Source organism: Solenopsis invicta, chromosome 4 (genome assembly GCF_016802725.1).
Source record: "Solenopsis invicta isolate M01_SB chromosome 4, UNIL_Sinv_3.0, whole genome shotgun sequence".
In the NCBI taxonomy this organism is placed as follows: Eukaryota; Metazoa; Arthropoda; class Insecta; order Hymenoptera; family Formicidae; genus Solenopsis; species Solenopsis invicta.
Window position 1 is genome coordinate 26,299,433 of NC_052667.1, and position 27,465 is coordinate 26,326,897.

At 36.9% G+C, this 27,465-nt stretch overlaps 2 protein-coding genes across 3 annotated transcripts; one reads left to right on the forward strand and one right to left on the reverse strand.

The window, feature by feature from the left end:
• On the forward strand, positions 1–23,998 carry LOC105196307 (neprilysin-4). The gene is made up of 17 exons (XM_011162141.3): positions 1–357; positions 5,143–5,235; positions 15,132–15,199; positions 15,780–15,958; positions 16,129–16,374; positions 17,197–17,402; positions 17,963–18,139; positions 18,635–18,733; positions 19,216–19,360; positions 20,334–20,548; positions 21,469–21,645; positions 21,748–21,910; positions 22,053–22,101; positions 22,460–22,527; positions 22,657–22,793; positions 22,912–23,076; positions 23,573–23,998. The coding sequence occupies exons 2-17, from the start codon at positions 5,224–5,226 to the stop codon at positions 23,747–23,749; spliced, it is 2,283 nt and encodes a 760-aa protein (XP_011160443.1). The 5' UTR covers positions 1–357; positions 5,143–5,223; the 3' UTR covers positions 23,750–23,998.
• LOC105196306 (p21-activated protein kinase-interacting protein 1-like) lies at positions 23,351–27,201 on the reverse strand. Of its 2 annotated transcripts, XM_011162139.3 has the most exons (5): positions 26,539–27,201; positions 26,304–26,343; positions 25,781–26,031; positions 25,342–25,504; positions 23,351–25,258 (listed from the first exon to the last, which is right to left on the reverse strand). In XM_011162139.3, exons 3-5 carry the CDS (start codon positions 25,967–25,969, stop codon positions 24,015–24,017), a joined length of 1,596 nt encoding a protein of 531 aa, XP_011160441.1. In that variant the 5' UTR covers positions 25,970–26,031; positions 26,304–26,343; positions 26,539–27,201; the 3' UTR covers positions 23,351–24,014. The 2 variants fall into 2 exon arrangements, with proteins under 2 accessions (XP_011160441.1, XP_025988505.1); XM_026132720.2 differs by lacking the exons at positions 26,304–26,343; positions 26,539–27,201 and having other exon boundaries at positions 25,342–25,413; positions 25,781–25,921.
• Between the last annotated feature and the right edge of the window lie 264 nt (positions 27,202–27,465).

The following is a 27,465-nucleotide window of genomic DNA, read 5'->3' on the forward strand; positions in this document are numbered from 1 at the left end:
TCCGCAAGCCGAAACTTCAGTTTAGTTTACTAGCGGTCCTCGAGTCGTATCCTCCGCCGCGGCCGGCACACGGAAACGAATCGCGGCCCGCCGAAAAGGGAAACATCAAAGAGAGCAAGAGAAAAAGAATAATCGGGGCCCGCGCGAGTCGCGAAGCGATGATGTGAAGCGGCTGCGGCGACATACGGAGGAAAAACACAAAATCGCGAGTCGAGAGAAGGAGATCGCGCATTCTTTTCGCCCGTTTTTCCCTGCCGAGTCCATTCGTCTCTAACTTGCGGAGAAAACTGACGGCATCGTAGAACGAAATTTTAATATGCTCTTATGAGAATCGTCGTCGAGAGAAGCTGCGAACAGGTGAGAGCGCATCGTTCGTCGATTCATTACGCGAGATGTCAAGAGATTGACAGTGAATCTCTCGATACTTCTGTCACAAACATAAATAATGCATTTAACAAATTTATTGTGACACATTTTATTCTTTTATATTGCATTTAAATTACATGCAATCGCGTTATTTCTGGAAATATTGTAATTTATTTTTTGTAAAATTTTATCCGATTATGTTGTATCAAGAAATATCGTGATTTATTTTGGAAAATTCTTTTGAGATTAGTGTGAAGAAAATTCTAGTTTTGGATTTATTCTCTGCAGTTTCCATAAGATGAAGGAAAATGCTCAAAAATATTTTCCTTCCTAGAAACCAAGGGAAGAGCATTTTTGACTTTATAAGTTTTTATTAATTTTTTTTACAAATACATGAAAAATTCGTTTATTATGAGAGATGTTAAATTTTCCAAGAATGCACGTGGTACAGTAAATATTTTTATGCGCACGCGACGCGGATATATTACATGCCGAGAGGTCGAAGGTTCTTCTGCAAGACGTAAGCTTCTCAGATCTTGTATATATAGCTATCTATTGATAGCGACACATCTAAATGCACGACTGTACATACTATAAGCTCTAATAAAATTTTTGTAATATATTTAATACAGAACTTTAATTGATATATGAAAACACAATACAAACAATCGAAATGGCTAATCAAAACGGTTAATTTAATCATAACTAGATCTTAGATGCTGATATTTATTGCATTATTTTATATATTTTTTCAAGTCCACAAAGTTACACGCGAATAAATTTTCGGTTTTAAAACATAATTCTAAGTTGAACAAGAAATATTAATATTACGTTATTAAATTGAAAGTCAATTTAATAACAAATGATGCCAGTGAGAACCCTTTCCCCCTAAAAGACTGTAAAAAATTTATTGCAAAAAAAATAACTCAACCAGGGATTGAACTTAGGACCTCCCGATTTTTCAAAATGGGTGTCTTGACTAATTTTAATCAATAGTATCATTTATTATTAAATTCATTTTCAATTTAATAATGTGTTATTATTACTTTTGTTCAACTTAGAATTATGTTTTAAGATCGCCCGTAGTTTCATGAACTTGAAAGGGTAAATAAAATTACACAATAAATATCAGCATAACATTTATATGTGACTGATTAAACATTTCGATTATTTATATTGTGTTTTTTAAATATTATCATAATATACGTGTATATGTGTGAGAATTTTCCTATTTGCGTTCATATCAAAAGAAATTTATAACAGATCTATGAAAAATAAAAATCTTCGAGTAATACATGTTAATACTGGCGATTAATTGGAGCTTATTAATTAAAAAAAAAAGTATTGACGAGATCTCTTATTATTCTGAATATTAATAAACTTTTTTTGTCTTTCAATTAATTCTTTTCGAAAATTTTTACGTATATCCTTTCTACTTTGTCTACTATAAAATATTCGCTTCAGCCAATGTAAAATTATAATCGGAAGTGAAAGCATCTCTCACTGTAAAGAATATTCAAGATAAATTTTTTGGACACCGCTTGACGTCGCAGACCGCAAAGTTTGTTATGCTCGCCTTGCGATTATTGTTTTTCAACTCACGTTCGGTCAAGGCAATGCTCCGACAGTACGCTCGTAATACATCTAGCCCCTCATTTCCTTAAATTCCTGGAATTTTTTTATATACTATTCAAAATTCCCTTCTTTTGAGAGGAAGAAGTAGAATATATTTAGATCTTCAAAAAAATTTGAATTTTTTTCTCTCATGTGAGTGACTTTATTATTAGAAAGTATCATCAGACTCGCTAATTGATTAATCCAAGTCGGGATCAATATTAAGTAAGTTGGGGAAAAAATATAATTGAAAAAGTACGCGGCGCACAAGATTAATAGTGCGTGCTTTCGACAAAAGCGTCTGTCCGACACTAAATTGCTCTCTGGCAGGATGCCAAAAGAGCGATCGGTGTATCATCTCACTTTAAAGAAGTTAAATTACGGATTTACACGGATCTTTCGCGATGGCGAGCGAACGTCTTAACGAATATAGCGCCGTTTCTTTTAACATCCGTCTCGTGTTTATGAATAGATTTTAAAACGGATGCTGCACACCGCGGCCCCTCATATACGTTTTCGCTTGCGCAAAGAGTCCGCACAAAGAGACCGTTTCTCTTAAAAAATGCCCAGGGCGGTCTGTTTATATCTTCAACATCCTGTAGACCTCAACGATAAGATTCGTGTCCGAATATTTTCCAGATAGCACATTCGTTCTTCTAACGAATACTTGAGCTCTCGAGGGCGAGTTCCAAAAAGCTTGTTTCAAGTCTCTTATCTCATGTGAAAATTTTGCATTTAAAAGAAAGCAATTTTTAGCAATACAAGTTTAATTACTCTCTATCAATTATGGATCTAAGATAACGGCATACAGTTTACAGAATTTAAAAAAAAACTTGGTTTTAATGTGGAGAAAACGTTTCAATTAATTAATTTTTGTTATTTTATTAATTGTTGTGATATACAATAAATTAATTCTTGATTAACTTAATAAATTAGCAACTTAATAAATTATTAATGCGATGAATCGTAATTTAGAAGAATGATAAATTGATTTCTTCCGTACATCACATTATATTCGCTTGGTCACTTGAAAGTCCTCGAGGCCCGCAAACGCTCTATTTCGTATCTGGACGGTATACGCACCGTGGACATTTCGTTGCGTAAGGAATAACTGTATCTGTAGTCATCCACTTCAATATTGTATCTTCAAACGCCGGCCGCGCGTGGCAAATGGTCGAAAGATGAGCGCAACGCAACCGTTGCACCAGCGATTCCTCCGCGCGAGATGCGCGGCGGCAGATACGATTAGTAGACGCGAAATCGAAAGCATCGCGAGAGCAGGGTCGGATCTAAGGCGGCATGCGCTCGACGCCTCGCGACGTACGTACAACGTACGAGTCGTCAAGGACGTGCGTGCGGATCGCGTATCGCAGACAATAATTATGCAAACGCGATTCGACGAATCGCGAATTAATAGCGTCATAAAAAGAACGATGTAGATGATTCAAAACGCAAAAGATCGATCCATCCATTTGACTGGAACATGGTGTATCGTCGTGAAAATGTAACGAATAGATGTAAAACTGAAAAAGTAGATTGTTTCTTATATTTGATCTGATAAAAGTCTTCGGGTTTTTCTCCGGTAATTTTATTTTTTCCAATTGGAATCGAAGATCGACTCGCGTAGATATTTTCTCGTTTATTTTCGTCTGCGTGCACCAGTTCTATAGGCGCTACAATATTCCTAGAATATTATACGAATATTATGAAAAATTAAAATAACATTCCGAGAATATAATTTTTAATAATATAGGAGTATGGTATTAATGTTATATGTCCACCTTATATAATATTCGTAGTATATTATTTCAATATCCGTGAAATATTAAGAAAATGTTCTACGAATATTATTTTTGTTAAAAAATTAATGTGAATTGTGATGTATTAAATATTCAAAACTTTATAATTACTTAAAAATTATAATATCCTTGATAATTTAAAATAAACTGAAGTAAATAACATTATTCACTTTTCATATTCATATAATATTATCAGGAGTGGACATATGATCACTTTTTATTAATATTGAATAATATTCTAGGGATATTATTTAATATTAAATAATAACGTGATGCTTAAAAGGTGAAAAACTTCCCGCTGCGCGTTTATGAATGTAATAGCGGTACTAGTGCATGCATTAATTCTGCAGCGCCGCCGATCCTGAGCGAGAGCTGGGCTGCGTGCCGCACGCTTTCATCGATCCGCCGGGATGCATCTGATTTAATAACGATCTCGCGATTTCACGACGCAATTTCGCGGCACAAAAGGGAGTGAATCGCCACGCTATTAGACGGACGTGCGCTTTTCCGCGCGGCTTAACCCGTTAATCGAGATAGATCCCCTCGTTTTCAGACGTCGTCGGCGTGGCGGCACGGCGCGGCGGCGAGCAGGCTGCGAGAGTCGCTCGTGCAATGCACCTTGCAACGCGCGCATCGCGAACGAGGCTTTTCTCTGGAAACCCGAGACGGTTCCAGCACGATCCGCTCCGGAACGTGAAAAATCGTTTGCACGACGCGATAATAAAATTCTAAGCGCTCGCGTAGGATCGCTCTCGTGGAAACGAAAGCGTTTTGATAGACAATCGAGCGGCGCGCGATTCGTTAACCGGTTAATGTACCATGCCAATCCCAGAGAGATAAATTATTATTTATGGAAGAGCGGCGGGCACATCCGCGCTATCGAAGTCCTCGCATCCGGTAAAAGTCGACGACGCGCGCTCATCCGTTTCTTTTATCAAACTCTCGGAATTTAACGTGCCGAGGATGACGGTTCGTCGAACCAACCAACGTCCGAACGTTTCGTGTATGTATCTACGTGTGTACATCGAAGTGAGACGATCGTCATATGAAAACTGAATAAATTTGGGCCAAGCCGCGAGAAAGACGGAGAGAAAGAGAAGGAGAGAGAGAGATCTTCTTGGAAGGCAAACGACGTCGTGTACCTCATTCTCGCGACATCGTTATCTTCCCCGGAGGACAAATCGCGCGAGCGATTGTCCTCACAAAGGAATCGCGACGAACGGAGAAAGAGAGGGAAGAAAAAACGGCGCTCGCTTTCTGTCATTCAATGCAAAACAGATGATTCACCGGCGGTCGCATTCGCCGCGTCAGATGAGACGCGGGGAACATTTCTTTAACAATAATTTATCTCGTCCTTTTGCAGACACGTCGGCTGAGAGGGTAGAGGACCGAAGGACGGGAAGACAGAGGTCGATAAGGACGGGACGGCGAAGAAGACGCGAGAATGAGATACAAGGTGAGACACGCGGCGTGTACTTCCTCATCCGAATGACGCTGAAGGGAACGTGTGTGCCGATAGGGACGGGGATAAGCCAGATTCGAGAGCCAGCCATTGTGCCGGTCTCGTCAGGCTTCCATTAAAATTCAGCTGCCTATTCCTTAGCCAATTTGGCGCGCCGCGTCGGCTTTTCCTCCTCCTGCGAGAACGTAAAGTCCGCGGATTTATTTATCACAGATACCTGCGCGATTCTTGTGCAACGTGAATACCGATGAAAGACTATTGTGTTGGGCACATACATTAAAACAAAATGAGAAGTCATTTATATTCTTGAATTATTTCTCCATGATAGATTACAATGGTCCCTCAAAGAAGGATTTTCCGAACTGGCGTCGCGCGAGCGCTTCGCTTCATTTTCTTTCGCGAAATTTATCTATGTCGTCAATGACAATCGAATCAATTAATTTAATTAATTAAGTAAATTTAATATATTCCGTTTTTCAGTAAATTTTTGGAATAAAAAAGTTTCTTAGGAAGTGGACACTGCCTTAGCTTCGTGCTTTTAACATGCTAAGATGTTTAAAAAGATTGTCGCGATATATCACTGTAGAAAAAGGATTTGATATCGCCAGCTTAATTTATAAATTATTATAACAAAAATAGAAGATTTTAACAGTTGAGTCTCTAAGCTCTAAGAGAATAGAAAGATAATATCTGTATTTTTCTTTTGTTTCTGAAGAAGTTTATTTTGACGGACAGTTTGCTCGTTGAAATAATTATTCGGGTCATGTGCAGATCGGCGAAGGAATTCGCAGTAAAGCGCCGCCGAGAGATAAAATCGTCTCCGAATCGAAAAGGGGCGTACTTGAAATTTCATGCAAATCCTACATGTTCGTATAATGGTCTCGTTTCACATTCGTCCCGCGTCAGTGGAAGCCAGCGCGCAATTGGAGGTGTGATTTATTTAAATTAAATTCTAATTGATGAACGTGCGCCGAAGGATTATCTCGCTTCACCGACGACGCAAATCTTTGTCTTTCCGTGAGAGAGAGAGAGAGATTTGTCCTCGAGAGCAATGGATTGAGAACTCAAATCGCTCGATTCGCTCGGTCGAACTTGAAAAAGAGAAAAAAGAAAAACGAGTTCGGTAAAAAAAAAAACTTGATGCGTCAAACGACACAATTATAGGATCGATTTCGTGATTTGCAAGTACGTCGCCTCGTTCCACCTGTTGGCGGTTTCCTTTCCGGTTGTTCAATCCTCCCTTCTCTCGACAGCACGTGTGCCGATCTCTGCACAAGACACAAGGCAACTACGCATTCATCGCCTTATCACCGTGCGTGCGATGCGCAAAGGTGGGGCGATCTATTCCGCGCAGATAGTCGCAACTTGTTTCACGTCAATTTTAACGAATGGAAATCATAAAGTGCTCGCGCAACGTTAACTCTAAAACTTAATTTTTGAAGTATAACTGTGATTTATTACAAAAAAATAATTTGGAAATAATCGTAATCTCTCGTGTTCGAAAGATGATCTAGTAAAATGCACTTTTTATTAATTAAATATTAATAAAATGCACCCATTCGATTACATTTGCCATAGAAACAATAGAATGTTTGATGATCTTTTTTCTCACAGTGCTTCAGAACGATGACTACACCTTCCTCAATTTTTGCGAAAAGAACTTAAACGATTCGAGTTTTTTTTTTGTTATAATACTTAAGTGATAGTTATTTAAAATATACCGCGTTAAAGACGAAAATTCTAAAGATTCTCCCTAATTCTTTGATTATTTTTCGACGAACTTGCGCGCGTCGATTGTCATTCAAGATATTTAAAGCTTCACCGTTACATATTAAATAAATTTTATCTCTGCGCGCGATCACGGATTTTCGACCAGCAATCGATCAATCGATTTTTTTTTCCTCGATTAAATCCAATTAAGAGGAAAAAGTAAACTGCCGTGTTCGATTATACTTCGTTAGAAATTGCAAGTAGTCGAACATTGCTGCAGCCAATTCTGGTTTTCTTACTTGACGGAAAAAGAGGTCAATCGCGTGCAGGTGAAGGCTAATTAAAATAAGACCAGTTGCTAACATCGAATATCACATTTTATTCGTGCTCGAGGCAGATAAAGCGATACCGTTTACGGCGATTATCTATTATCCCCTTTTGCGACATGGCTACGCAGTTTACGCATTTTTCGTTTTCTTTTTGTTTTTTTTTTGTTTTCTTTTTTTTTAATGGAATGGTTTCTCCAATTAGAAATGATTATAAACAACGTAGGTAAAAAAAAACACCGACGAAAACTGAAATCAAATCACGATTTTGACGCTTTTAGCTTTTTCGAACAGTTCAGATAATCTTATCAAGTTCTTTTCCACATAGAATAGGCGCGTTTATCAACTATTTCTCTCGCTCTGTGATCCATTCGTCTCGTCTAATCGGCTACTCCGCTATCTATGCGATACGGGTCGCACACTGGCCCCGTATTCCGGCGAGATCATCATAGAAGTGATTGTTCCTTCGTCGGAGAAGAAAGAAGGCGGGCGGAAGAAGTGGAGCGTGCGCGGATGCGATCCGCGAGCGGGCGACCGCGCGCGAGTTGAGATTCGCTCGAGAAATTTAAGTCAATGGCAAGAAGAGCACTTGAAGCGAATTCGTTCCATGAAGCCCTTCCCCGGAAGCTCGTTAAACGGCGATTACGGCTCGCGTGTCTCCATCGCAGCGTCAGGAATGTCAAATATCTGTCGCTTAGGACGATCGATGTAGGGGAGTAAACGGATTATCATGTATCCTCGGAGTTTTAACTAGAATTATTATTTATATGATTTTAGCTGGACTGCTTACTACATAGAATTTTTTATTAAAATTTATCTCTTGCAAAATCGTGGGGCAATATGGCCTTTAAAGAAATGTGTCAAATATACTAATAATTTTAGTAAATTTCATTAAAAGCCTTATAAACCTTTAATATTATTTAATATTAATTATATTTCTGTTATTAATAATATTAATTAATAATATTAATGATAATATTAAATAATATTCCTGAAATATAAAAAAATGCATGTCCATTCCTGATAATATTATTATGAGTTTTATATGAAGAAGTATAAATAATATTATTTACTTCAGTATTTTAAATCGAGAATATTATAACTTTTAAATGTGATAATTATAAAGTTTATAAATATTTTATAATTCACATTAATTTTTTGCTACAATAATATTCGTAGAACATTTTCATAATATTCCACGGATATTGATAGTAATATTATTTTAATTTTTAATAATATTCGTATAATATTCTAAGAACATTGTGTGTTTTTAGGAAGAATAGTAAAATTCTTTAAAGTTCATATTATTCCACGGCTACCACGATTTTCAGAATAAATTCGAAGAGAGAATTCTCTCTCTGTACTTTGCAGTAAGTAGTCCAGCCAAAACTGTAAAATCGCGCATCTATCAACACAGGATCCGCGAAAGGCGGGACGCCGACGTGTGTAATCGGAGATCTGACGGGATCAGAGATCCATGAAACTAGAATTTTGCGAAAGTAAAGAGATTTGCAGAAAGCCGAACTTTCCACGCTCATCTTCTGCGCGTTCGCTCGGAGTCGAGGAGCGAGAACGCGGCGCGAAAATAATAATTTCGACGCAACGCACTGCCCGCGCGGTGAAAGAGACGCGCGCGCGGAGGAAAAGTGACACGTGTGGCGACCGCGATCGCTGATGGCAGAAGCCAGAAGTCACTGACCACCTTCGCCTAATTGTATTATCAAGCAATAGGGCGACAATGGGCTGCAAGCATCAACGGCCCGGCGGCACTTACGACCGCCTCGCATTTGCGTCGCTGAAATGGGATCCTCTCAATGGTGCATTCAGGCGATACACTTGCGAAACAGCCAGCGGGACGCGACGCGCGATGAGGCTGTGCATGGACCTCCCGAGTGCATCAGTCACTTTTGAAGGTGGCCTGTGCGTCGGCCTTCCGTCAACCTACATCTCGCGGCTTCGCTAATCGGTTGGAAAATAATTTCGCCATTACCCGTCGGATAGAAACTGCGAATACTATTGAGAATAATTATCGCGTTTTCTTCAACGTCACTGAAAAATTCCTGGCCTTAAAATTCCTTAAGAGGACGCGTCGTTTGGACCTTGTTCGTTATTTTCAGACTACCTACGGTGCACTTAAGGAGAAAAAAAAAAAAACGTTGAAATCATTTGATATTTATGCAGTATTTATCAATACGGAAATGAATTTAATTCAGTAATTTGTATAGTAATAATAAAATATTATTACTATAAGTAAAATAATTAATAGTACAATATAAATTTCTTCGTGATCAGTCTTAATGAAAAATTCTTTAAATTAATTATTTATTCTTTACGGAGCGTAAAAGATTAATTGTAAGATTGACTGATCTAAACTCTTACTTAAGAAACTTTATCGAGTCTGTCTCTTGCAATTAATCCTTCGAAGCTACTTCTCGACTCGATGTATCAGTTCGATATATACATATCAAATGCATACGCTCCGTGAAAAAACAAACGATTGGGATGTTACGGCACATTGACGATGTATCTCTTTCTGTCGTAACTTTTTGCGTGGGGAAACGATCTAAGAAAAATACACAGAGCACTCGTCTCTTCCTCTCGGGAACAGGCTGCGAACGTAAACGAGAATAATGAGTCGGGACGTCGTAGGAGTCCCTCGCCGGAGGGAATTCTTAAGACGACAACGACCCGCGGTGCACCGGCCAAATTTCTAAATTGAGCCGTTTATTTTGGAAGTGGCACAAATTACAAATTTTTGAGCGCGCAACTAATTTACGCGAGGGCATAAACTGACGCTGGAATCTAAGAATACACAGTTTTTTTTTTTTTTTTAATTGAAATATCTTTTGGACGGAGCTTTTAACATACCGACTTGAGCGGGATATGAAAACGGAAACGTGCCGCATACGATGGAGGAGATTGAGCGATAAAGACGCTCACGTGCCGCATGACGATCGGAGTCAATGCCTCTGATAACGCATTCGTCTCGTACGTGACGAGCCAGAGAATACCGACGATTTATCGATAAATAAATACTGTACGGTACATTGTCATGGATGAGCGTTGTTTGGAGCTTACTCATGCTGATTCGTAACTGGAATAAATAATCAGAATTAATAATCAAAATGAAAAAAAGAATGTTTGTCAGTGAGTCAATCCTGGCTCTACCACTCGAAATTAAAGCAATTACTGTACTTAGAAAAAACAAGGAATTTTAACAGACGCGCAGTTAAAAATGATTTATTTATTATTACATTATTATTGCTATAATGCCGTTGTTTGAATAAGCTCGCATTCAATGAGCGTCCAATTTTGCTAATTGTTTCATAATCTTATCATCTTGTTATATCTAGAATATTACAGCTGTTAATGACAGACTCGACAAAGATGAGTTTCTTCAGTAGAATGGAACGTAAACAATCGGCACGGGAGACAAGTATAGAAACGATTCATTATGCGAACGTCGCATTATCATTCACGCGGAATTGTCCATTAGACGGCTTGGCCTCGTCAAGATTTTTTATTCGTTCGCATTTATGTGAATTCCAAGTGGTGCGAAACTCGGATGGCTTTTTAATTACTGCGAAAAAGAGAAGATACCTTATTTTATGCATACAAAATGTCATTTAGCGGCGTAATTACGAAACAAGTTATATTTTCAGGTGCTTTGAACGGGTAACAATTTATCTTTGTATTTGGAGATTACAAAAGCTCGTGATAAAAATATATCGGTTGCTATCGTCGATCTAGGTTTCATAAGCGAGCTCAGCACTATTTATGAAAAAGCGAAGAAAAATTCTCTGGAAGAAAAATCGACCCGCCTGCGATTAAACCTCAGTTAAGCTTCCGTTACGCTGCTTTTTACAGTTTTTACATTCCTGAATTGAAGTTGATATAGGAAGACGATTGAATTATGTCCGTCAGGTTCTCGTTGTTTATTGCCTCGCCACGAGCGTTGGTCGCGAGGAAGAATGCATTAACGTGACGTAAAGAATTAATTACGCGGTATCCCGCAACGAGACAAAGGCGAAGGGGAGCAGCGCGAAGCGTCGCGTAATGTTCTCTCGAGAGATGCATTCGAAGACTTCATCGATGACGCATAACGAAATCGGTCGTCGTCTCGTCAATGATTGGTATCTTTGCAAGGACGACGAGAACACCCATTCGCGCGCGAACGTGAGCCAATTCGGCAAGTACTTCCCCAATCGGGGCGAGAATTGCAATTCTGTCGATTCGCAGCGAAACTCAATGCTAGATGCGCCGCTAATTGCTCGGCTGACGGAACTCGTATCCGCGGCCTTTCGGCTCGACGTTAAACGGAGAAATCTTACGGCGCGCAAGGACGACGTAGGATCGGAAGCGACGTCGGTCGGATGACAATTATCAGACTGCAAGGACACGCGGATCGGAAGCGAACGGTGAGGCCGATGACAATTGCCGACCTGCGAGTGGCCATCAGCATAAAGACATCTATATGAATACCATTTTCGTACGTCCTCTTCAAATTTTCGCGATTACCATGCGGTAAATAATTCACGACGACATGGCGAAAATAACATGGGGGAATAATAATAATAAGAGAGGAATAGAGACATTCCATGATCGTGCATTATTATCGTGAAGTACTGAAGTACTTGGAAATTAGATTGTCACATTACGACGAGAAGAACAGACGAAGAGAAGATAATATAACGTGATTCTGCATGATTGATGGAAAAGCTTTTGAAGGATGTTTTGGCTATACTTACAATACGAGCTAACGGTTATTAAAATTTAAAAACTGAAGGCTTCCCTAGATTTATTCTTTTTTTTCCTGATCAACAACAAAAAACATTTTTTTTTAGCAAATACTTGAATTTTGGGCCTGAAACTAACTGCAAAGAAATAAAAAATTAATTTATAACGATTTTTGCAAAGAAAATTATTATATTTTGCCGCAGTTTTAAACAAATAATTTTTAAACAAGTGAGTGAATTTAAATGTATGATTGCACGAATGTTTACTAGAACTTTATTATGCGTAAAAAATTTTGATTTAATTGGTAATACTACTTCCCCAGCAAATGTACAAATAAACTATACTATTAAACGCGATTTTATATAAAAATCAACAGTAAACAAAAAATTAAATAATTTTTTAATTCATAAGTGAATTATTAATCTCAAACACTTAAAATACTTAAATGTAACACTAGAATGTTGTATAAAATTTTTTAATTTTTGTTAATGTTTGAAGATATGACCAATACATCCTTAAAACGTCTTACCGTGCATTTACTCGGTTGTTGAAAAAACTTTTTATTAACTCCCCTTTTCCAATATCTACGATGGACATTTCTGTAGCATAAAATAATTATGACAAAGTATTCAATATCTTACCACGATTTATTAGGATTGATATTAATCGACTGCTAAACGCTCAAATGGGCCTCTTTCCACTCCGATTCGGGAGATTAAAGAGCAGAAGGAGAAGAGAAACAAATAGAGAGAATAACTAGAAATAACTTGGAATCATATGGTGCGATGGTATCTCGTAGGAAGAGTTGATTCTGTTTACTCGGACAAAGAGGAAGAGAACTAGACTGAAGCAGATATACGATTACGTAAGTTCGTATGGTTTACTTGATAGATAAATGAGAGAGCGAGAGCGAGAGAAGACAAGAAAAAGGCGCCGGCGCTTCTCATACGTCTGCCGATTTGATAGGTCGAAGCATATAATGGGAACGTTGTCGGATGTACATACACACGCCGATGTGTCTGCACCGTACGCGGAAAATCGGTTTCTCGCCTCTCGACTAAACACGAAGACGGCTGCCAAATTCTCCGAGGCTGATTTCAGCAGCGTTAAACAGCATCAATCACGTTTATCTAAATTTCTTTATCTACGATAAGTTCTTCATCTACGTTGTAATTAATCATAGAACAGAAAGAAGGAAGTCAATGTGACGTTACAGCAGAAAAATCAATTAATCAACGTAAAATGTGTTCTGAAAGAGAAAAATATTTCTTCGAATTAATTCAAAGATACTTTGAGTTAATAATACGATAAATGATAAATAGTCTTGCAAGTGCGCTAATATGCGCTACACTAAGCATTTATTGGTTACAAAAAATGAGACTAGATTACTAGACTTACTAGAACAAATGAGACCATTACAATCGTCGGCAGTGAAAGGGTTAATAAAACAATGCGGAACGAACGATACGTTAGACACGTGCTTGTTAATGAAATCAGAAGCGAGAGAAGAAAGCTCAAGACTGTCCCATATCGCAGCCGACTATGTCAACTTTTTACTTCATTAATTTCAGTTAAGTGTACTTTCGTTAAACACGCGCGTCTGGCAGATAAAGATCCCTCTGACAGATAAAGTATACATACGCGAGCAACATTCAGTTGGTTACAATTAATATTAATCGAAGTTGGGTGAAACACTAAGAGTGACTTTAGAATTAGGTCATCACGAATCATTATTTACGTTTACGGATGAATCACTAAAAATATTTTTTTTATTTCTCATCATTATAATTAAGGAGTAATCGATAAGTGCGCGTTAAATTCTGAATTTGAGATTGATCGACTTATTTTCGCCGCCCCACAGAACGAGGATTATTCGTAATTTGAAAAAAAATATTCGAGCACCTGCGTTAAAAATATACAGAACGTCGTTATGTCATTTCAGCTTGTTAGCTCCGAAGTGGTTTTCATCAAGTCTATCTTGCAGCACCCAATTTACACACCCAATTTCCGACTGTAAGGCAATGACATAATCTCCTCGACCCAATAGAATTTTTGTGCGGAAGGACAATGCGTTCTATAAGATCGTTCTTTCCGATCTGTTTCACGCACGTCGTATAATAATTATATACGCCGGGAATGAGCGGCTGTGTATCACGTGGTTTGAATCGGCGAGATATCCTCCATCGCGACGTTATTGGCGTTAAAACCGCGATGATCGATACGCTCACCTTGCTCCAGAATCGGCGGGATTACTTCGGCCATTGTTCGCCTCGTACCCAATATCCTGCCGCGCGTCCGTGAACGATCCTTCATTCCATTGAACCCAAAATCGTCGAAATCGCCGCTATTCGCGGCAATGACGCGAAAAATAAAAGCGATCGCGAGCTTACGTAAGGTCCGCGCGCGGAATTAAACATCGAAGCGCGCGAGAACGCTATTGTTTGGATGCACGCCGCTCGCGTAGATTTATCCACGGCACTCCATTTTAAGTATACTCTATTTTTAAATATACTCTGCCATTGCTCGTCTAACGCCTTCGGCTTAACAGACGAAAGATATATTTATCGCGCTAACAAACCAGAGAATCTCGTGGCGTCAATAAAAACCGCTATTTTTATCAAGATTGAATCAGTTTGTCTGCGATATTTCACTAGATAAATAAAAGTATAAATTTTTCCCCCCTCTCTCTCTTTCTATTGTGAATTCCGCTCTAAGATTCTCTATCAAGTTTTTTTTAAGTAGAATCTTTTATCTGCGACTGGAACGCAATTCAGGAAAATCGAGCTAATCGTTCTCAGTGAATCGCTCTTGCAGAATCGCTTCAAGGTTCCTGATTATGTTACACGAAATGCATCTGTTTTAGTTGCGCTTTGATCTCTCGCATTTTCATAGTACGAAGCGCAGAAGTTAAGTCATAAGATTTTGCTTCTTTGTCAGATCAAAGTGACTTCCCTCGCAATGCACTATTAGCATTTCGCTACTTCGGAATTGAATATAACGGAGTTGCGACAGTGTCATATTCTTCGACAGGCAGGCTCGTTAGCATTAATAGAGTAAAAGAAATAGATATAACGGGCAATTATTGTGAAATATAATGTCATCATTTCTCTTTTGAAGGTAAATGACCCGGAGGATAATGAGAGAGACACGGTGGAGAACGTGAAAGGAAACTCGGACGTCCCGTGGTAATAAGCGTTTTTTTGATAAAAAAATCAATAACATTTTCTTATTTCTTACTTTCGGTTTTCTTACTTCTTACTTCTCTCATCTAAAATTACTAACTATTAAGATTGCTATTTTTTATACGAATTCTCTACTGAAATGTGTCCATTAAACATAAAATCATTTTTTTATTTTTTTTTGCATCTTTCTGAAACGCATCTTCTTTCTTTTATTTTTCTTCTTCTTCTTCTTCATCTTTCTTCTACGCATGAAGTAAAAGTTCTTCTAGATTTTTCTTTTTTTCTTTTTTTCCCTGTATATGTTTGTCGTTTTAATTTTAACGATTTAATAATTTTAAGTAGTACATCAATGAAATATGTAAGCCTCCGGCTGTCAACTTGGAAAACAATTTTGGACAATTTTCTAGATTTCTTTTTTTTTTAATTTTGCATTTTATAATTCTTCTTATGCATTTTGACATAAAATTCAGTGGTAGAATACTATTATATAATTATATATATCAATATAAAAATCACATTGTCAAATCATGTTGTAAGTTTTCACACATTTTATTAATAGAATCTTTCCATTGTTTTTCGATAGGAATTACAATCAGCGGGATGAGAAGAAATCGAGCGGAAACGAGATGCGGCTCGTAATCGTCGTCGGATTGTTAGCGGTGACCGTTATCGCCCTTGTCGTAGCACTGACTTTGCAGATGGCGGTCTTTAGCAAAGAAGAGTACAAGGAGATGTGCCAGAACGAGGAATGCATTAAGACAGGTATTTTTTATCGATGATTTTTTATTGATTAATTAAAAAAATAAAAATCAGGGAAAAATTAAAGACATTAATTTAAACTCTCGATTAAAAAAGACAATTCGTTTGGCTCAGTTTATAATCACTCTGAGATATAAAATTGTTTCACGATGAACTTGCTTTTATCATTATAGCGGCGCGAGTAATAGGCGCGATGAACAGATCCGTGGATCCTTGCAAGGACTTCTACAACTTCGCCTGCGGCGGCTGGATCAACAAACATCCAATTCCTCAGAGTCAGAGCTTCTGGGATCAATTAAGTCTGCTCAGGGAGGAACTTCTGCAGAATTTGAGGATTCTACTAGAGGAATCGGATAAGGATAACGATCTCAAACCGGTGAAACAGGCACGGGCCCTTTACAGGACCTGCATGGATGTCGGTAAGTCTTAAGAATGAAAGTACCGAATGACTTGACGAAATATTTTGAAAGCAAGCTTTCAAGAAATTTGTAAAAAATTTTCAAATTACACGATTGAATTATTATTAAATTAAGGAATAATTCATCGAACTCGAGTTATAAATAGCAACTTCTTAAAATGAATACAACAAATTAACTAGCATAAGAAGGTTATGCATTAATATTAAATATTGAGAAAGAGCATACCAAGTCAAAAAACGTTTCTCGATGCCGAAAAGGAAGAGCTGTAATATAATTTCCATGCGAACCAATTCTCTATCAAGATTTTCTATCGTTAACATGTTCACAATCTGCCTACTTCGACAATAAATTATTCATTATAATATAAATTGATGCTTTCGTACAAGGATATAAGGCGCGCAATTTATATAAGCATTTACATAAGCATAAATTCGAAGGAATAAATACTTGCTTAACAATTACGTTAACAACACAATCGCTGCTCGCGTTGCATTGCATTGCAAAGTATCATTACCGCGATAATAATATAATCAATAATAACGTAATAAGATAAATTGACTACTTTATTATCGCGAAGAAGTAACCGGATCTCGTGTCTGCCTTTGTACGACGCGTTCGCGATCGTAAATCGGGAAAACCAAGTGTGCAAATGATTTAAATAGAGACAACGATCGCATTAAATTCTTCCGCGTGGAAAATGGTAATAGTAGCGTTACGTGCTACTAGTCTAAACCAGGTTGTAAAACGTTTCTGTAAACATATGTCTATTTGTAGCCTTGATGATAGAACGTATTTAAAATTACGGAAATTATCGGATTGCAGCGACTGTCGAGGCTCTAGGATTGGAACCCATCTTCGAGGTACTCGATAGCCTAGGTTTGCCGAAAGAGCCGCCGAAGCAGGGTAAAATACCCTCTCTAGACATATCGAGAGTGTCTGGTATAGGCCAACGAATGCTAGGCTTGAATCTCTTTATCAATTTTTACATCAGCGAAGACGTTAAGGACACCACGAGGAATCGGATGATGGTGAGAATGCCAGCAATTTGAATGAAAGAAAATTTAGAAAACGATTGAAGATGAAAAGAGAAAGAGAGAGAAAGAGAATCTCAATAAAAGACGCGTAATTTCACGAAATTCTAGAAAATATATAAAATTGTTTTGATAGAAATAAAGATTTTTATCTTATAAAAATCTTTTCAAAATTAAAAGCACATTAATTTAAATTTTAATATTCTTCCAAATTTTATTAAATTATATTTTAATATCTTAGCAAATGATTTCATTTTCCGATTTAATAAAAAAAGGAAAAAAAAATGGTTCTATTTAATGTCCTTTTTAATAAAAATTAAACGGTAAACGAGATCAAGTCGAGCTAGCTCAATTTCAATTTTTATTTTAAATATTTCGAGCTTTATTATAATTATTGTCCTTTTTAATGTTGAATAACTTAATTTAATAATAAAACTCGTATAATGGCTGCTCTTTAAAAGAATTAAATTACTTAAATTTTTAGAAAAATTAATTTTCTATGTGAATATTTTTTGTATATCTCCTGTGACGAAGCACAGAAAACGAAATTTTTTTAGTTGGAGCAAGTGTCCCCCGGATTTAGTGAGCGTTACTTATTGGATCCGCGGCGTTTCCAATCAGAACTGTTGGAATATAAAAAGTACATAAAGTCCATGGTCGAGCTAGCGGGGGCTGGTAACATGAGTGCGAATTACGCTAACGAGATTTTAGAGTTTGGCACGAAACTCGCTAAGGTAAGTGTCTTAGGTCTGTCTCAAGTTATGAGGACTTCAAATTTTAATTATATTCCAAGCTATGCCATATAGCCTGCATATTAAGTGTATATCTTCATAAAGGATACATATATTATTACACACAGAAAAAAATTAGTATCAAATCAACAATTCATTGTTTCATATAAATAAAATTTCTTCATGTTAGCAAATTATGTCTGTTTAAGATTATCAAATTCTTTCAAGATTTGATCTTCTTGCTAAAGTGAAACAATAAATTGTCGATTTGATACTAATTTTTTTTCTGTGTAAATATGTCAAAAAGCATCGCACTTAAGATTACCTATAATGTTAATCACAAATTGAGCTTCAGTAATTAATTTTTCATTTTTAATTTTAACAAAGATGTGATAATAATTGATTGATTGGTTCAGCACATCTTTTCGCTTAATTAACTTCCAATATGAGGATAATGCGTTTTCAGGAATACGTTTAATTCTTTTGAAATCCGTCCAGATCATGGCGACGAACGAGGAACGGCGCAGTTCGGATCATCTCATTCACGAGGTGACTATCGACGATCTGCAACAGCTCACGGATTTACGCGGGCAGCAGGTAGGCGATAATTGATATATCTGTTTATTTCTTCACATTAATGCATATAAGGTAAAGTAGGCAAGATAAATGGCCGATTAAATTAAGAACGTGATGACGCGATATTTGTATTTTATAGCGACGAATATTTGGAAACAAGTAATTCTCATAAAAATTCCAACAACGGTAAAGTTCAAGCGGTAAAATTCCGCTAACGAAAGAAGTAATATTTAAAAACTTACGAAATTATTACTAGACGATATTAAAGAAATAAAAAAAATTGCATTTTAATTTCATGCTTGAAGTATCGATTACAACTATCTTGTAAATTTGTTTACTCGCGTTTTATTCACTGATTATTTTATTTATAATCCATAAAAATTTACGAATAAATATTCGTATTTATTTCCTTAAATTAAATAGCGAACATTATCGGGAAGGCGGAGCAAGATAAAATTCGTTCTCGATGGACGAGTAATTAAACGCGCGAAATGTTGTTTCAGTGGAATTGGACAAGGTACTTGGATGCCGTGTTCGAGAATACAAACGTCACCATAAATCCGACCGAGGATCGAGTTATCGTTGTGGACCTACAGTATTTGCAAAAACTGCCGGTGTTACTGGCCGCCACTCCACCCGCCACAATAGGTACGCCGAATTTCAGTACTCTCAAACCACAAGCGCTATTGTCTTGTGACATAACGTATGCTTATACAATCCACAACGCATATCGTTACTTTTCCACTTATGTTCATTTACATTTGTTGTGTAAGACAAAAGAAAAAAGAAAAAAAAAGAAAGAAAGAGAGAGAGAGAGGGAAAAGGAGAATGGCGTAATTCATTTTATCTGTAAAAACATTCAAACGAATGTTTCTAACAACATTTTTGCAACGTGATTCTCATTAATTTTCTGCCATGAAATAATTATTGTAAATAATATATTGATAGAAGCGATAAGCGATACCCGGGAAAAAAATTTGTCATATATAATGGTAAATAAACATATATAATAAAATATATAATCATATATATATATATATATATATATATATATAATCATATATATATATATATATATATATATATAATATGTATTGTACATATTATATATATATTATATATATTTATATTAAATATATATATTATATATATTTCATTATATCATATATATATTTAATTATTTATATTTATATATGGATATATATTTGATAACTATATAATTATACATAATTATATATGAAGAATTTTTATCTGGAGATTCGCCTGATAATAGCGTGAAAAAGATAAGACTCGCAATATTCTAGCGCTTTTGCTAAAATTGAGTTGCACTATACGAAAGGTTCCTTAAACTTCTCCTTTAATTTAATTGCAAATTTATCTTCAAATACCAAATATCGCCTAAAGCGAAAGGAAGACTTGGAATTATCCAGAATCCATAACGCATAATATCGAGCGTTTCTACAGAGAGAAAGGGAAAAAAAATAGCGAGAAGAGGTCACCGGGGTCGGAAGCTATCGAAAGCTGCACTGTATCTATAGAAATAAGTCCGCGATTGTTTCGCCGCGTTTGAAACGGTGATTACGCGCCGATAAATAACGTTAACACCGAACCGATTTTTCAGTGCGATACGTCTGGTGGAGCGTATACGCGACCGTTGCCCCTCTGACGCTGCAGAAGTTCCGCGATCTCGGCTTCCAATTCTCGCAGAAGATCTTCGGTCTGAAGGAGAAGACACCGCGTTGGAAGGGATGCACCGGGAATGTCAACGCGAACTTCGGCATGGCACTGAGTTACATTTACGCGCAGAGACATTTCAATCAGCAGGCACGAGAAAAGGTTCGCCTGCTATTAGTATTCCTGAAATATTTAGAAAGGGTCGGCAAAATAATTAAATTTTTATTTTATTATTCTAATTATTTGTTCACCCAGAGAAAAATTATGTTTAAATTGATGAAATTGTTTTTTTAACTTGGTTGTTTTAAATTGAAAATATCTTTGAGGAAAATAAAAATTTGTTTAATTTAAAAAATATATGTTATTAGACTTTTTTAAAATAAATTATTTGTTCAAATTATTTATTTTATTTAAATAATATTTTAATTCAAAGAAAGTCCTGATAAAGTTGTAAGAAATAATTTTGATTTTAAAAATGTATTTCTTTCATTTAAATAAAGATTTGCGTTGCACAACCAAACTATTTTTAATTTTAATAAAAGAAACAATCAAAAAATTTCTTCAAATTGAACTATTTTTTTAACTGTACAGCAATGCACAAATTTCTTTGCTTCAATTTTTTTTTACTCGAAGAAACTTTTCTCTAAGTGTTTGTTGTATTATAATAATGATAATAATTATTGTTTTTTAAATTTTATTTTTAACAAAATTGTGAAAGATTTCGTCCTCTCTTTTTACATAAATATCTACATATTTATGTAAAAAGAGAGGACGAAATCTACATATTTATGTAAAAAGAGAGGAAATCTACATAATTACTTTCCAATCAGCAATGTTTTTTAGATATTTATTCTTCATTATAACATTTTAAATGTGTAAAAACAAACATTGTCTGTTGATTGGATTGGTTCGTAAAGCTTGAAAATATTATTTGATTCTTTCCTACGTGGTCGGAAAAAATTTGCCGATCCCCTAATTTTCAGGATATCCTTAAAACAAAACTCGGGTTTTACTGACTGCCCAATATTTTTCTAACTGATGTGAGAAGATACAATGATGATACAATGATTTATTGTCGATAGGCGTTGGAGATGCTTTCGGATATCAGGGCGGCGTTCGACGAAATGGTCATGGAGGTGGATTGGATGGATGCCGGCACAAGAGCTCGAGCCCATAAAAAGTTGCACGCGATGAGGCCGTTCGTAGGATTTCCCGACTGGATCACTGATTCAAAAGAGCTAGACAAGTTTTTCGAAGGAGTGAGTTCTCTCTGAAAATATCACGTGTTTGCACACGATTACAAGTTTAGTACATTCTGACCCAAACTGCGAAAACTACAATATCTGATCTGATTTCTTTAGGTGGAGGTGATTGATGGAAAGCTGTTCGAAAGTTTTCTAAAACTAACTGACGTGGCGATGAAAAAGAGCTTCAATAATTTACGCGAGAAGCCTGATAGGAGCAGATGGATATCGACGGGCACGACAGTGAACGCGTTTTACAGCGCGATATTAAACTCAGTCAGTAAGTGTCTTAATGTCAATTTTCTAATTAATTGAAGTAATTTTTCTAATTAACACATATGGTATTAATCAGAAATATTACTATGGTTTTATAACATCAATTTAAAATAATTATCTAAAATAAAAGGAATGTGATCTCTTAGCTTTTCCAGCTGGCATCCTGCATCCTCCGTTTTATGGCAATGGATTGGAGTACGTATATTTTACAGACGAGACAATATTTTCATGAACTCATATTTTCTTTAGATGCAACAACTCTAATTGTGCACTGCTTAATAAGATTTTGATATTGTACATGACTGAGAGTCATATTACATTCAGAAATTTGTAGATTTTTAAAAGTATCATACTGACAAACATAATTATGTACAAGATCCCACCCGATAATCAAAAATGTCAATATTTAACTATCCGGCATTATATACGCAATTTATTTATTAAAATGTTATATATTTTCATTCAAGATGTAAAAATATATGAGCTCAAAAAAAAGTTTCGATGCGCGTGAATTATCCTCATCATAAATCGCTAAACTACAAATCTTTCGCAGGTCTATTAATTATGGCGCTATGGGGGCGATCATGGGCCATGAGCTTACACACGGTTTTGATGATCAAGGTGCGTGATCTACGATGCGATGCGCGTTACACAATGTTGCTAAAATAACCACTTATTCGCCTATATTTCTTTAGCACTACATCCGTATATCTGAAATAATATCTGGAATTATGCGATTTTCTATGTCAGGTCGTCGGTACGATGAGAACGGGAATCTACGGCAATGGTGGAGCGACGAGACGTTACGACATTATCACGAGAAAGTACAGTGTATGATAGAGCAGTACAGCAGTTATCATTTGCCGGAGCTGGGCGATAATTTCACGGTGAGCATCGTGCGATGGCCACGTGCCTGTTTTGCTCATTGAAAGCACCGAGAAAGAAGCGTGCCAAGGCGCCCCTCGCTCGCGTGCTCAACCACTCGATTTGCCTTCTGATTTTCAGGTGAACGGCATCAATACTCAGGGTGAAAATATCGCCGACAATGGCGGCATCAGGGAAGCTTACAGGGCGTATCAAAGGCTGATTGCACGCAATCCGTATCAGCAAGCTCTACCAGGACTTGTCGACTATAGCAACGAGCAACTCTTCTTCTTAGGTTTCGCACAGGTAAAAAATAATATATATAAGTTCGTACCTCTCACAACTCTGCAAAAGTAATATATTAATTTTTGTTCAACAATAAATTATCAAATTTGTAGCACGTCTATTAAAAAGATCACAATCAGCAGCTTCCTTCATTTGAAAACGCAGTTTATTTAATAATACAAAATGGAGTATATTTTAATAGCAATAAAACTCATGCTATTTATTCAATATAACTATATCTTAATATATTACTATTGCATAAATCTAAAAATAAAGAAAAATAAAAGAATAAAAATTGTTTTACATAATGTTATTTAAATGAAACTTGTATAAACTTTATACATCTATAGACATGATTATTTCTCTGGTCAAATTAATAAACAATTATTTGTAATGAAAATCTATCTAAGTATAAATTAAACTCGCAAAGAGCTTTACACGTAAGGAAAAATGTCATAATTTTTTGGGGGGTATAAAACTTTACAAGATTGAGTTACAAACGCTAACTTTTTTCAAGGTCTGGTGCGGCAATTATACGAACGGGGCATTGAAGTCCAAAGTGATAGAAGGTGTTCACGCGCCAAATCATTTTCGAGTCATTGGCACGCTGTCGAACAATGCAGAGTTTGCAAAGGCCTGGAAATGCCCGCTTGGTAGTCCAATGAACCCGTCGCATAAGTGCATATTGTGGTAGACATCTTTCGAGCGATACGAAACGTAACGACGCCTAGAAACTGTTATCTCGGTACCTAATCTCTCTCTCTCTCTAGTGACAGAAGAAGACGTTGGTGCAGTGATAAGTTTAAGAAATTGTAAATAGACTGATTTATAATTATAGGAACTAGCGAGTAATTTATTAAGCACTTAAGCGCTTTATTCTTAGTTTTAAGTTTATCATGTAAATATCACACGGATGAAAAAAAAATTAACTTTTATAAAGAGACTCTCGCAATTGAACCCTAATTTAACCTGTTTATTTTTTTCTTTTTCTTTTTTGACACAACTTCCTTTACCGCGTTTACGTTTTTCTTCATTTTTCTAGGTGGACTACCCTCGACATCCGTCATTGGTAACTTTACTTTGTGTTTTCTGCGAGGCAATTCCTCGATTTTATTCGATTTTTTAATTTTTTTCGCTGGCGAGGTGATATGTGAAGCAATACTGCGCTCTTTCCGTTTTTTATTAAAAGGACTTGTCTCGTTTGCTTTTAAGAGTTTCTTCTTCTTTTTAGGTTTATCGATAACATCTTCCATCTGTGACGGCCTGTCCCTCTTCTTTCTTGAAACCACAGTCTCTTTTACTTTTGGAGCTTTCTTCTTTAAATGCTGAACGTTGTCTTCGATATCCTCTATAGATCTCTTTTTTCCATGTTTTGCTTCTCGTGCTTTTTCTTTGGGATTTGCGATTTCTAAATCCTCCTCGTTTTCAATAATAACTTCCTGCTTTAGACGAAGCTGCTTCTTCTTCTTCTTCTTTACTTCCTCTTCTTCCTCCGATTTCACTTCTGTCTGCTGCACTAAATTTTTGTAAGCTTGTACGACAGAGAGGCAAGTAATTCTGGCACCACAATTTACAATTTGCAACATATCCAAACTATGTTTGTTATATCTCCAAAGTTTGATCTCTCCGGAACTAGAGGCGCTTACCAAGAGATCGTTCATATGTGCGAGACACTTTACTCTCATGCTATGCGCCTTTGTATTGATTGTATGCAGGGAGGTTTTGAGATTACAAAATTTTATATCTCCGTTCTCGAAACCAACCGCAATTAAATTATCCTTCAAGAACTCGACGCAAACAACATTTGAATCAAACGTAAGTTCCTTCTCTATTCCAGCAGTTTCTACAGAATAAACATAAATATTTCCATCGGCAGCTAAGAGATATCTTTCACCGCTCGGACTCCATTTAATAACGGTTATCCATTTGGCGTTAGACTTCAGTTTCGGTATCAAATTGATAGCATAAGCTTGTCTACCCTTAATCAGATTCCACGTCCTAAGCACGCCGTCTTGTCCAGTGGACAATGCTAGTTTCCCCGTGGGATGAATAGCCAGAGTATTAACGGCCGAGCCTTTGTGCGCTGTCGGCCAGACTTTCTCTAGTTGCCAATTGCCGCAACGAACGGCGCTTATGCTTCCATCGTTACTGCACGAGAACAGATGTGAACCTTCAGGAGTGAACGCAATGCAATTGATAGTATCTTGAAAAAAAATATGGAAGGTAACAGAAATTGGTATAACTACAATAAATTGTATAGAATATAGAGTGCGTTTATCTGTGTACCTTTATGATGTACCAATTTGCCAGACTCCCGTCTGAAACGCATGTCGTAGAGACATATCGTTTCATCGGCACCTGCAGAAGCTAGGTGATATTTACTACTGGCGACACTGCGTATACTTGCGATATGATTGTGAGTCGCAAAGCTTTTCTCTATTGTATATTCCTGAGGCCAAAAAGAAAAAAAACAAAACCTAATAAAATATTTGTGTTTAAAAGATTCACATTTAAAAGTCTCTCATATCAGGTGGAAACTTTGATTAAAGATACACCTTTTCCTTTAGTACATTTTGAATAATTATAATAAAGCAATAAATATATAAACATACAAATAAATATAATTATTAGAAGCGTTTTTTAAAATGTTTTTCAACTTTTATGATAAATTTCATCTATAGCATATAACCTAACCTAACCTCTACACATGATGAAATATACTTACATTTACGATGTTGTGCACTTTGTAGCCAAGCAAATATTGCTCGTACGTCCCTACTACGATTTCAAATGGATTCGACAACTTTGCGTCTACGTGCATTTTCTTTCGGCGTTTTATTCTTATTGCGTTAGTGGAACGAGCGCGCGCACGTGTGCGAATGAAATTCCATAGCAGATACAGCCGATACAGCATACAGCGCGCCGTGTGCTGCGTCACACGCCGCCGCGGCCGCGTGACGCCGCTTCGGGCGCGTTCTAGTCGGGAATTAATCACCGTCACATTAATTAAATAAAATTCACGTTATCTCTCTCGAAAACGTAAGAAAATATTACATATATATTTATTTTATATTATTTTGTTATGTGTGTGTGTGTGTAAAAAATATATTATACAGAATTAGACAATCAATTTTTGTCTTTCGTAAGATTCTCTCGAAGGGAGAAGTTAATCAATTTTATGAAGTATCAAAAATTGAAGTTGATTAGCTTAGCTTCCGAAAGGTTCATATAAATTTTTTAAGACTTACCAACACTGATGCGCAACAGCGGAGCTGACACTGCGTTAATCTGTAACATACAAATGCATCTAAATTAAAATAATTTCCAAAATATCTAATGCTTCAAAATAATTATCTTGCGTTTAATTTTTAATTTGTCTTTTAATAGATTCAACATAAAGAAGTTAAATATATAATGTTTCCAAGAATCATAAATTATTATAAAATTTTTATATGAATCAACAATCAATAACAAATAACTTACTCATGGTTGTTCCGCCGATGCCTGATGCTCACCGAGCTTCCTCCTCCTCCTCTCAGATTTCGCACACATCGTGTTTATGTGTTGCTCCATCACGTACTCCTTCGCACTCACACAAGATTCCACTGACATTTATACCTAATCGCTTGCACATTGATTAAAACACAAAGAATCGCAGAATATTTGCGCAACACTTTCGATGATGAACGACGAGTGATAATAAATACTGCGTCGAAACGGAGTAACCGCAACAGAACTTGGCCGAATAGCGTCACCTAGTTCACGTCACCCGACGAGACTCATTCGCGAAGCCACGTTCATGATTGTTCGTGTATCAACCGTTGACACTTGACACGTCGCACGACACCTTGTACGACAGCCCCGACGACAATCGCGAGGCGATTTTGTCACGTCGAGAAGAGCAACATGAGAACGAGAGAGAGAGAGACCGCGATCGCGAAACCGTCATTCGCAAGGACGCGTAAAAGACGACTGCCAGCGTGCTAACCGGTGCTCACACATCGCTCGATACTTTACGCGATCACTCTTGACAACGATCACACACGATACGCACTCGATTCCACCCAATTCCACTTGGATGCGACGGATAACGCGAGAGCAGCGCGAACTCAAACAGCCTACACGAAATCAACATGGCGGATTAAACTTTCGTAAACCGCGCGATCAAAGGCGCCGCGTCGAGAGCAGGTACCACTGGTACACGCTGGTGCACGCTGGCGTCGTAACTACACCTGCTGCACGTAGCTGCACCTTCGTCCACTTACCGCGCGTTTGAATTACGCGTAATGCACGCCGCGTTCAATTATTGCTCGAGATATGAGACGAGTGACCCTGCGATCTCAAATTAAAGCTAAATATCCGTGAGATACGCGATACACGAACATGCAGCCGTCACTTATCGTACGGGAC